This window comes from Falco peregrinus, chromosome 2 (genome assembly GCF_023634155.1).
Source record: "Falco peregrinus isolate bFalPer1 chromosome 2, bFalPer1.pri, whole genome shotgun sequence".
NCBI classification, from domain to species: Eukaryota; Metazoa; Chordata; class Aves; order Falconiformes; family Falconidae; genus Falco; species Falco peregrinus.
The window spans coordinates 45,666,248-45,678,556 of NC_073722.1; the positions used below are offsets into that span (position 1 = coordinate 45,666,248).

The 12,309-nt window shown below is 36.8% G+C and overlaps 1 protein-coding gene across 2 annotated transcripts in view; it reads left to right on the plus strand.

The window, feature by feature from the left end:
- Nucleotides 1–12,309, plus strand: part of UVSSA (UV stimulated scaffold protein A) — a 58,490-nt gene that overhangs the window by 22,467 nt on the left and 23,714 nt on the right. For both annotated transcript variants that reach the window (XM_055795433.1, XM_055795434.1), the window contains exon 7: nt 1,922–2,033. In XM_055795433.1, the coding sequence (XP_055651408.1) occupies nt 1,922–2,033 (112 nt within the window). The remainder of the gene's footprint in view (nt 1–1,921; nt 2,034–12,309) is intronic.

Here is a 12,309-nt window from a genome sequence, read left to right on the forward strand (position 1 = left end):
AAAAAATATTGCAGTGGGGAAACAAAAAGTAAACTAGGGTGTAGGATACTTCAGCATAGCCTGAAGGCTGGCGGCTTGTGAGATAGTGATAACTGGGCTGAAGAGACTACATTGTCGTTGTTACCTGTCTTTGGCAGCAGTGTACTTATAAGCATGGTTGTGCTGAGACTTTATTTTAAAATGAAGACTAAATCAGTGTTTTCTGGTAAGAATGCAGTAGTGATTCTCTCTGTTTCTCAGGACAGTATGGGTTTTTCTCTTCCTCTTTCTCATTATAACTGCAGCTTTCTTAAATCAGTCACTTTTAAACAAAGGGGAAATAGTACTTCTAACTTGCACGATCCACTCATTATATGTTAAAGTATATTGATATGTGTATTAATATTAATTAATGTTCTTTATTAGAAATTAGTTCCATCCAGCTTGCAAGTAACACTTGACAAAAAATAAATGCTGATATTTTTAAAATTTATTATTAATTTTAAATTTTTAACTAGGTTCAATAAACCAAGATAGGTTTCTAGTTTTTTTGGCTTCAGAGTATATGTATGATTTAAAGGAACTCAGCTGTGACATGAGATTAGAGTAGTGAATTAAATTGGCAAAATTCTGCTGCAGGCAAAACCTGCAGTATCCTCTGGTGCTTGTAACAATGAGTAGTTGATATAAATATCAATGTAAGTCAGTTGTAGTAAGAGAAGTAAAGAACAAGAACATGGCTGAAAACAGTAAAAATTATGCCATTCCTTATCTATTGCTTTGGCTTGCTGCAGTGAAGTTGAAAAAAGTGATAGCCTGTGGTAAGGTTGGTCGTAGTGGATATTCCTTATTTCCTAGACTTGTAAAGTGCATGGCAAACATACAGTAACGTGCTAATTACGTTGTTGTTAAGACTGGGTAGCTCTCAAGATGGGCAAAGGAAATAAAGTATAGAACCTCTGTCATAGCTGCCTTTTTAGAGTAGTTGGCATTTGTTATTTTAAAGTTCTGATAGTACAGGCCGTGTCTAACGTGGCACAAATTCTTCTGGCTTATGCATAGATGAAAAATTAATTTTCATTATGGAACAAGCTTAGAAAAAAATGTAGAGACTGGCTGGCACATATACAGTAGTACCTAGCTGAAATGATATATAGGAAGCCACATATGCGGATGAATTACACAGGTTAGTTGGTAGGAACTCCATTTTTATTTTTCAGCTAGTCATAAGTACTCAATTTCAGACTGCAATATAGACCAAGTGCACACTTTATAAAAGAAAGCATTTTGTTGGTCTTGAGCATTGTAATGTGTACAGTCTAATGGTATGAAAGGTTAAGGTGTACTGAATTAGTTAAATTAATGTAACAAATTATTTTCAGTGCTGTTGTGAAGAAACAGTAAACACTGTAGTACACAGATCTGAATATTCTTACTGTGGTCAGTGTGGCTTGCCAGATCCGTCACCTTCTCCTCCTGTTTGCCTGCTCTGGTTTTGAGCTTTTAAACAATTTGTGATGCTATTTAAAATGTCACAGACTATTTGGGTGCAGCTAAATGAGTGAAGTCAACTAAAGGAGAAGAGATAAGGCTATAATTTGCTCAAAGTCAAAATCTTAATGTTATGTTAGAGATATTTGTTTTGGCCTTATTGTGTAGCTTCACACTTTCTCAGACTTCACCAGCTGCATGTGTTCTAATGGATAAAAGGGCTTTGGACAAGCCCTTAGGATACAGTATGGCTTTAGAGATAAAATGTTAAGCAAAGGCCTAATCTTAAATAAAGATTAAATATGTAATTAGGAAAATACTCTTGACACAGAGCGGTGTCGGTAGGGCTATCAAGACATCTGTGAAATACTTTCAGTGTGAAGGGAAATGGGAAATGAAAAGCAGTCTTCATATTTAAAATAAAATAAAAACAACTGAAATATCTCTGTAGATGAAAGCCTTGGATGATGATGATGACAGTGAGGACGACGATGAATTTGTGGAGGTCCCCGAGAAGGAAGGTTATGAGCCTCACATTCCAGACCACCTGCGTAAGGAATATGGTGAGTTTGCCCAGCTGTGACAAGCTTTATCCCTGCATGTTACTGCTGCACTAAAGTAAATAAACAGCCATTCTGAAGTAATAAAGTGATCAGCGGTGTGGGTAATCTCTGACTGCTATGAGGAAGTCATTACATAGATATGGGAACAGCGATTGGCTGTAGATAAACAAATACTTTCTAGGAGCAAAAGCAACTGAGATGAGAAGCTTATTTCATTCCATCATGTTCCACTGTACTTTAGAGCTCGAAACAACCCTGTGTGTGTTTATAAGTGTGCTAAATGCATACTGCGAGCCAAGGGATTGCAAAGTAAAGCTGTAAATGAGCCTGAATATTAGAAATACTGGTAACAGTCTGGTGAGATGGGATAAGGTTTTCTATCACCTGCATTAATAGCCGTTGGAGATGCACAGCGACTTCCTCCCACAGGGTGGCCAACTCACAGCTCAGAAAGAAGGCTTTTTTTTGTTTGGGTATTGCTATCACAAGATATTAAATGAAGCTCAGACTTCAAGTGCAGAATTACAGCCACTGAACACATACCAGATGACAAGATACGATCTTGCCTTCTTTTAATGCATTCTAAAGATTATTTTTTTTAAATAAAGATATACTTATAACATGTTTTTGTGAAATTGAGAGGGGAGTTGCTGAGGAAAGTTCAACTTAAGTAATTAAATTTCAGTGCACTATTCCTTGCCCTTTGCACATCTAGCTTATTAAGTGTCTGTGGCTTTGCCTCTGTGTAGCACTTTGTATTGTAAGATTCAAAAGATTTCAGTACATTTTAGAGGAGAGGGTAGCTGCCATCGCATGGAAGTTAATCTTGGACACTGTAATAAGTTTCTTACTCCTACATTTCTCCATGAGTGTTTATGTAAGACTGGGGCTGTGTTATGCCTTTTTCAATCCTGTTCATGCTTATTTTTAACTTATCTGTGGTTTCCATCGTAAAAGTCAGGCTGCAGCTATTACCTGTGTAAGCCAAATGTCTCTTTTTGCTGAAGAGGTGTGTACCTGTGTAAACCCAAGATGATGTAGCTCAGTTACTTTTTTACTGTCTTCTGCCAACAAATTTGGCTACAGACAGTGAAAGGTGATCAGTAGTGATAACCTGTAGTGGCTGGGGTCAGCTCAAGGATTTGTCCAGGTGTGAAGTCCTGCTAGTGCCTCTGTCTATCCCACCTAAACTTAACCTACCAGGACAACCTGGGAAGTAAGGCCTGCATTGGTTATCTGTGTTCCTTACCTAATGACTTGGCAGCAAGTCCAAGTGGCTAGTTCCAGTTTGTTTGAAGGAGCTATATGTCTTCATTCCTCCATGCCTTTAAAGTCAGTGGAAATTAGTGACTCTGTAGAGGACTGAGATTAGTGCCCTAGTGAGCAGGTAGCTGCAATGTGGTTTGGCATGACTCTGAGCATATGTGTTGCTTGGAACAGTCTGTAGGCACTTACTTTGTCCAACCAAGAGTTGGGGAAGGTGAAGTGGAACGGGCAGTGTTGAGATAGGGAAATGGGAAGTGGAAGTGTGTGTTAAACAAGAACACAGAACAGTGATGAAGGGCTGTAGGACACAAATGCAGGAACGGGACAGTTTTTTATTTTTTCTTGTTTGTGGTAAAAAATACTGGTATAGTTTTATCACAATACATATGTTGGCTATCCCGACTACCTCAGTCTTGCAATAAATACTGGATAAATTCTAATTGTTGCTAACAGTGGGACTTTCGGAATACAGTGAGAGGGGTGGCAGTCACCCCAGACAGTTGAGAAAAGCTTCTCATGCTTATGTGGCTAATGGAGTCCAAAAACATTGGTAGTGTAGTAAATGAATGAGCAAATGAGGTTAGTTATTAACATAGCTATGGTTGTTCTTTGGATATTTTTTTTCCTTGCTTTGTTGGTATTTGTTGTACCAAAACTGGTATTTTCTTAATACTTCCAGGTGCTGGAACTTGTTTTCCTTATCTCTAACAGCAGCCTGATGAATCCTAACATGCAAAAGTTCTGTTTGTACTTGCTAACTTCCACCGGAAGTGAAATGTATGCGTATCTTCACTTTCCTTCCCTGTCTTCCTCGTGGACACACATATTTTTTAAAATAAAGCACCTTACCACCCTTTGTACTACATTAACACAGTACTTTGCTCCCATTTGAATTCCTTTTCATGGAAAAGGACAAAAGAAGCAGCCTACTATCTACTCAAGGATACTTTAAGAAAAAAATCTGTATAAAATGGATTAAGAAATTTCTAATTAGTATTTAAACTATTGCTGATAGGAAAATACATTATAGTGAAGAAGCCAATCAATCAGAAAACAAAACCTCTTATTTTGTATACATCTAGTTATGTGGGAGATAATGGTCATGCTTGGCTGTTCTTTATCTAATGTGTTTGTTTAAAATAGCATTTTGAAAGAAGGGAACCATTCTTAATGTTTCTGAAGTCATTCAGCTGTTCTTGCAGCCATTTAGAATTACTATGTAAGCTCCCAGTGCAGGACAATCTGAAAACAATTCAGAATTGCTGAAAAGAATTCAGGCAGTCTTGGAGTCATAGAACGGTTTGGGTTGGAAGGGGCCTTTAAGATCATCTAGTTGCAACCCCTGGTCTTTTTAGCATGTGCTTTCTTGTCTTCTCTGTACTTAGATGTGTTTCTGGACCAACTGGTTGGTTACTAGTTCAAAATCTATCTGAGAAGCTGATATGTAACTATTGCATAAGCCAGCTGATTTATGTGTAAGTACTTCACGTCTGCATGAGGAAAATGGAGAACTCCATTTGCTCTACTGGATTCTGTTCTGCATGTGTTTTTAATACACAAAACAAAATAAGCATCCCTTTGGCACATTTTGTTTAGAAAAGTGAATTATCATATTAAAATACACAAGAATATGTTGACCTCATAGTAGCACATTATCATTGAGAGCTGGCTGTGTTTAGACAGCCACCTGTCTAATTAAATATGGTACTTTGTTCCATGTGCAAATGCAGGTATCATAGCAGTGACTTAAGCTTTATCTTAATATCATTCAGGTAGGATTTTGCTACATTTCTTTAGTTCATGAGGACTCCAAGCTAAGAAAATAAACCTCTGTGAATGTGAAATGTTCTAACTGGAACATTAAGCCTTCCATGTAAAATAAAATCTGTTATGTGGAAGGCATGAACAGTTTAAAACTTTTTCCCTGTGTTGTTACTTTTCCTGAACAAACTAGGAAAAGTGAACAGCTCCTCAGATTAACATTTTATAACAAACGGGAGAAACAAAGTTGTAAAACATGACTATGGAAATGAATTGAAATGTGACTTTTAAATTATTGATTTAAAAGTCACTTTATTCCCTTTCACTTCTCTTAGGAAAATGGAAGTATCCAACCAACAAAGTAAATTTCAAGCTGAGATGCTATTTCTGATGATGCATACATTTATTTGGTTCTCCTGAGATCTGAAAAGTTTGGGGAAAAAAAAAAATTAGACAGGAAGTCTTGTATGCATAAGTATAGACATGTGCAGTTGTATTTGTATATATGTAGTTGATGATATCAAAATTGATGATGATATTTAATATATAAATGAACTGAGCATAGGTACAGTTTGGGTGGAGGGAGAATTGAACAAGTCAATTTAAATCTCCATGTAGAAGATGAAATGTAAATTTGTTAAAAGAATTTAGGTGATTAGATAACTGAAGTGTGAAGATATAACCCATTAGGGGTGTCATGCCAAATTAGCATTACCAGACTTTTAACGACTTCCCATTTGTATAATCCTTATTTACACTTGCACCTGGTGTCTGCAACAGACAAGAGGCTGGCCATCCTGTGGTACCACAGGGCCATTTAAAATACATTGCGTGGCTAAAGAGAAATACTGGGCTGAAAAAGAAACAACACTGTAAAAATAATTTCCATAGGATTACTCTGGTTCTCAGCACTCTTCACCTATGTTGCTTATAGACATTGAAGAGGAACGTGCCCTTGTATGGCTAGTATTGCTAACCTCCTAAAAATTGAGGCATTATTCATTTAAAAGAAAGCTTTATGGGGAGATAAAATACTGTTTGCACTTGAGATTTCCCATATTGCAGACTTCGCTGGTCAGCTGTCGGTTGCATTGGCTTAAAGCCTTAAGATGGATAAGGTAAGGGGTGGAACTGTGCAGTTTCTGATGTTGTTCTTGTGCTATGGACAGAATTTGGTGCTGGTGCCAGGATGAGATTCCTTCCGGCCCTTTGGGTGGTCTTGACATAGCTTGTAGCTGAGCTCTGAACTGCATAGGAAGTGATCAGTTTTGAGATAGGCTTTTCCACATAAAACCAGAACAATTCTAGGATCTAGTTCAAAGCAGCCACCTCCAGCAACTGTTGTCTACTAACGGGTTTTATTAATGCATAATTTTTGTCTGTGTCTCAATGCATGCATTCATGAACATACTTATACGATACTACATTGAGGTACAGGGAAGATCTATTGCCGTTTTACAAGTCATGACGTGAGGAAGTCATCTGACTTGAGAATATTAGCATGGAAGCAGTCTACTGGTTATCAGGTTTCAGCCTTATCCAAAATTATATAAAAAGTTACTGTACAATCAAGAGCACAAACCATTATTTCAAATCTGGTTAATCAGATTTTGTCTTGTATTTGAGCCTTAAGCCAAAGTGTTTTTAGGTCCCTGACAGCTACTTCAGCCATTCACATTGCATCTTAAATCCTGCCTGGGATTTCTTTCATATTGGGATCAAAGCTGCATTTCTGAAATCCCAAGGGCTAGTTCTGCCCATTTCAGAAATTCTTCCCTCTTCCCATCAGAGTGATGTGCCTTTGTGGCTTAGATGTCCCCACACTGCTTTTCCTAATCTGATGGTATCTGGGCCATGTCTTTTCTATGTGTTAAGTAGCTGCTTTTTTTTTTAGTATGAAATGTCATAGCAACATGGGAAAGAAGGCTTATACCCTGGTTGAACAAATAAGGTGTAAAACTAAGACTGTTTCCATAGGAGAGAAGTTGCCACCTGTTTTTTTACATAGAATTGGGAGTGCTTCAGACTACACAAGCTATTCTAGTGCAGCTATTACTGAGCATTTTAGAAACAAGAATAAGATTGCTCTTGCGACCATTAAAGGTGTGGGGGTTTTATAGCTTTTGCATCTTCTTTGAAGCCTGTGTTAGAAATAACAATAAAATACTGCATAGACTAATGCATGATGCCGTCTTCAGATTTGAAGCAATAAAAATCGTGTTTTGGGGCATTTATTCAGACAATTGCACTTGTTTGTATTGACTAGGTACATGCTACTCTGCACCTAAGCAGCAGACTTCTCTGTATATTGTTTTTGAAAGTTTTGTTCTCTCGACTGGTGTCCATCAAGACATGCAGAGGACACACCGATTACAAGCAAAGTTGCCTCAGAAATGTGGAATATAATAAAATCATCATTGCAGATTAAAAAATAGGAAAAATAATCACCAGTTTATTGGAATCGGATTCTTTTATTTGCTACAGATAAGATTTTCTAAATACTTTTAAACGTTTTCATTTGTGTGGTCAAGTATTAATGTTTCATCTGTGCCACACTGAGAACAATTACCCTAAATTTGAAGCCTTGCATGTTATCTAACGACATGTGTTGATGTGTAGCTTCACTATGCCAACTCTTTCTTAGCTCTATCTACTTCATTTTTGATGCAGGAAGTAGAAAAAGTGTTTTCAGTTACTATGTACGACACTAATGTGCTCTTTTATCCTCCATCTAAATGAAGTTTCTCCCATAAAGACTGTTTTGCTGTTTTATACAACAGATTTAAAGCTAAACATGGCAATGCATAGGGCATGTATGCAGGTGTTAACAAGGTGAAGTAGAAACCACTTGTTTTGACCTGTGGCAAAATGATGGCTTTAATACTGGTCTTTTTTCCTCCAAAGACGACTAACAGAGATTTGGTTAATACAGAATGATTAGCTGTTGATTTTACAGTTAGGTTTTCCTCTATTCTGTGGGAGTTTTTTTAATAGTACGCATTAAAATCTTCTGGAAGTAATGGGGGAAAAGCAGAGATCTTTGGTGTTGACTTCACATCCTGAACTATAGAATCTAAACACCTGTGAAATGCTCGGTGAAAGTTTTTGTTTTCAGTGCTTATTACTCTTTTAGGAAAATACTTCTAGTTTTCTGTTGGTAGGATTGATTAGGGTTCCCTGGTGTGAGGCATACTTTGAAAAACTTACTAAAAGTAATTTTGTAATAGCTTTTGAAATGGTAGGGTGTTGATCAAGTCTAGGCTTCTACAGGAGAGAGGGAGATTATTACGGCAATGACCATGAAGTAGACTTGACTCAAGGATGACTCAATGCAAATAAGAGAGCAGAATTGTGTGATTGATACAGCAGTTTCTGTTGCTAATGCGTAGCTGTATTTCATACATAATGTAAGGTGGGTTTATTTGGGGCGAGATTGTCTGAAGAACAGTTTGGCCAATTGTTTTCATCAGCTATAGGCCATAAGCATGTGCATCACCATCATTAAACAAATAGCTAGTACTTTCTTAGCATATACAAGTAAAGTATTTAATTATGGGTTTACAAGTGATATTGCCTCATTACATTGGCATGCATTGAATATATCTGTATATGGACAAACACATAGAATCATAGAATTCTTTAGGTTGGAAAGGACCTTTAACATTGAGTCTAGCTGTTAACCCAGCACTGCCAAGTCCACCACTAAACCGTGTCTCTGAGCACTACATCTACACGTCTGTTGGGCAGAACTTTACCCAAACAAGCATTAAATCCTCATCCCACCTCCTAAGACTTTTCCCTGCTGTCTTGGCAAGCCACTGAATTTTTGTGAGTCAGAAATAATGATACCTCTTCACTTAGCAGCATGAGAGTGCGGAAAGGAGAATATTGCTTGGCAACACTAAAACCCTGCCAAGCTTCTATTAATCATGGATTTCTGAACCTGCTTCTCCTTTGTGTGCTTTATCATCATGTTCACAGTTGTTCTATATAGCTACACTTAGGTCAATAATTTAGTAAAACTTATTATAATGCAGTATTTGGAATGAAGATAACTTTGCACACTTACAAAAAACCCCATGATTAACACTTCCAATAAAATACTGCTGCATCCGCGTGGAAGTATTGACTGTAGATATTTCTTCTGATGCATCCTAATCAGTTGATCGTGCAAACTCTCCTTACTTTCAGGCAGGATCCTTCTATGTAAGTAAGGAACCCAGAAAATCTGACAGGATGTGGGATATATATTGGATTGGTACTAAAATTCTTAGAAATTAATAGCCATTGCACAGGATGTCGATACACTTCCGAGTAGTTTGCAGCAGTAGTATACCTCATAGGAACTATGCAATGGCCAGGGACTGCTAAATAAGCAAGAAGTTTAAAAGATCAGGCAGTAAGGTGTAGAAAGGTTTTAACCCAAACTCTGCTGCTTTAATTTATTCTGATTCTTAACTATGATAGTAGAACAACAATAAATAGTGTTAATTAATGAGAGTTAACATTATAACAAATTAACATATTCTGTAATTCCAGTAAGCCAAACAAAGTTTTTATGTAATGTTAATGAACTCTTCTAGTTAACTAACATAGTTATCTTTTTTTCTTTAATTTGAATTTCCCAAGTAGAACTCTAAAATTTTAGATCAACATTAATGAGCATAGCTGCATTCAAAGGCTCTGGGGACTCCTTATTTTGATTGTTTAAAATACTTGATTATAAAATACCCTTTGACAACTCTTAAAGTAGTGTCATTTATACAGAAGTATTAATATGTGCAGTTGTCCATGTGATAAGTTGCTTTGAATGCACACACAGCTTGTGTGCTGTGAGTATATTTGCTGAAGCCACCTCTGGCATTTCAGCATCCTCCCCCAGCAGCTGCAGACAGCGATTTGTGTGGTGGCGTTCAAGGGTGAGATAAGAAACTGTGTCTATCTAAAATTAAAGAGGAAGTTTTCTACCACAATAAAAGGTAAGACTTTTAGTCAGTATTGTCCCTGTATGAATGCTTCTAAGGTTTTGTTCATAACAGATATTTTTTTATTAATTTTTCCCCTCACTTTAGAGTTCTGTGTAGATGAAGTGACACTAATAAGAAAAAAGATACTTTTTTTTTCAAGTTAGAGACAGATTAAATTTGATCCTAATAAAAAAAAAACCACAACAATCAAAACTGACTATTAATTCGTGATGTCTTCATAAAGATCAGTTATCTGTTAGGGCTGACATACAATTCAAAACTCTATTCCTTATGAGCAGCAAAACCTTTAGAGATAATGAAATCTTTCTCTTATATGAACACCTACGTTAATTTTGTTCACACACACATTTGTGCACAGAGGAGTATAGCAAAACTGATTCTGAAATGCTGAAGCTGTTCAGAAGCATTGCCCCACACATTGACTTGAACCCCCTGGTCTGCAAGTCTATGTGAAGCAAGTTTTGCAAAATTCTGTTCCCTTAGCAGTAAAGCTTACTGCACTTACTGAGTTAAAATACATGCAGGTTTTTTTCATTGCAAGCACAGTAGAGGGTAAGTGCGGAAATATTGTACCTGAACTGCTGGGTTTTTCTGGCTGTCTTGGAGAATGTCTGTACTAATATAAATGGCATATATTTGGCTTGACTAAGATTCAGCAAATGGGAAACCGAAACTATTATCATTTTTTCAGGAAAGTTGAAGTCCATAATACTTGTTTATATTCTATCTCTGTTTTTTCTATTAAACTTAAGTGAATCTGAAGTAGCTAGATTTCGTCTAAATCCACACAGCTGAGGAAACCTGTGCTTGCTCTTTCTCTGAGGGGCTTTTATCTCCCCCTAATCCCACCATTTCTGTCAGGACATAATCTCTTTCTCAAATTTACATTTTAATTACAAGGCCAGCTGAACTAGCTAAAATCAATAATGTCAGCATTCAGCAACCTAACTTCAGCTGAAACCCCAGCCTCTCTCTTTCCTTCTATCGATTTGTCTTGTGAACACGGTCTACTTTATTGCTTCAGGCAAATAGGTGCCATTTGGTCAATTTAAACAAAAAAGGGGATTTGAACATTTTTATGATTCTTTCTAAAAGCTGCTATCAGAACAATTTGAACCCAGGTACTGTAGCTGTGTTAAATAAGACACACAGAACAGAATTCTGAAGAGGAATTTGACTTCTAAAATGGTGCTTAATGTCATCTGTCTTAAAAAACAAAAACAAAAACAAAACAAACAAACAAAAAAAACCCAAAAAAACCCCACAACCCACCCTGATATTGGATACCATTCAGCTAGGGCTGTCTGCATGGTGACTCTTGTCTGTATCTTGTTAGGAAAAACTAATTTTATAAACAAGTATTCTTTAAAAAAGTGCACAGTAGAGGTGGTGTTACTGATGTCGTAGTGTATTTACTTTCAGCCATTTTTCTGTTAATGGTTTAAAATAAGAAATCAATGGGAAAATATTTTGTTCTTGTAACTTAAGAATTCCTGTATTGATCTTTTAGATGTGATTTTATCTATCTAAATGTCACATTGTCTGTTTATCTCTCTTGCCTTTTTGGTGTGTTGCTGACTGCTTGTCTCTGCTGTTCCTCTCCTCCCCCTGCCCTTAACCCCCCCACCCCCAAATCAGTGTAGTGAATGAGCAATCATGCTTTCTGTAAACAAAATAGGAAAAAATTAGAAAAAAAACCCTAGGATTCTCTGAGAACTTTTAATACATATGGACATATCTCTCTGAAGAGGAAAAAAGGTAGCACATTCCTGCTATCTTCTGACTTTGAGACAATTTATAAATAGTACCCATACAAGTGCTCTCAAAACCATTGCTTTAAACAATGCTTTTCAGAAAGGTATTCTTGTCTTTAAAAAAAGGCAATTTAACATGCTAAATACATGTAGGCAATTCCTCATTACAGATACAGTCTATCACATATTTTTGTCAGCTGACACTGTTCATGCCAAATAGCCTGTTTATAACTGTTTCTGTCATAGAAGGAAATTTACTTTTCCAGAACTTGGTAATTCTAAGGTGTGGTTATAACAATCTTTTGGGTTAATTCTGTTTGATACAAAGCACCTGAGAAGAGCTTTTTCCCTTTCTAGCCTATGACAGGAGCTGAGATTAAGTCCTATCCTGCCCCCTTTCTAGATATATAAATTCAAGATTGCTCCCTCAATGTTTTATTGAAGTGCCGTTAAAAAAACATTTTTGTGGAGGCACTATTATCCCTCTTGAATGGCAAGTCCACAGCC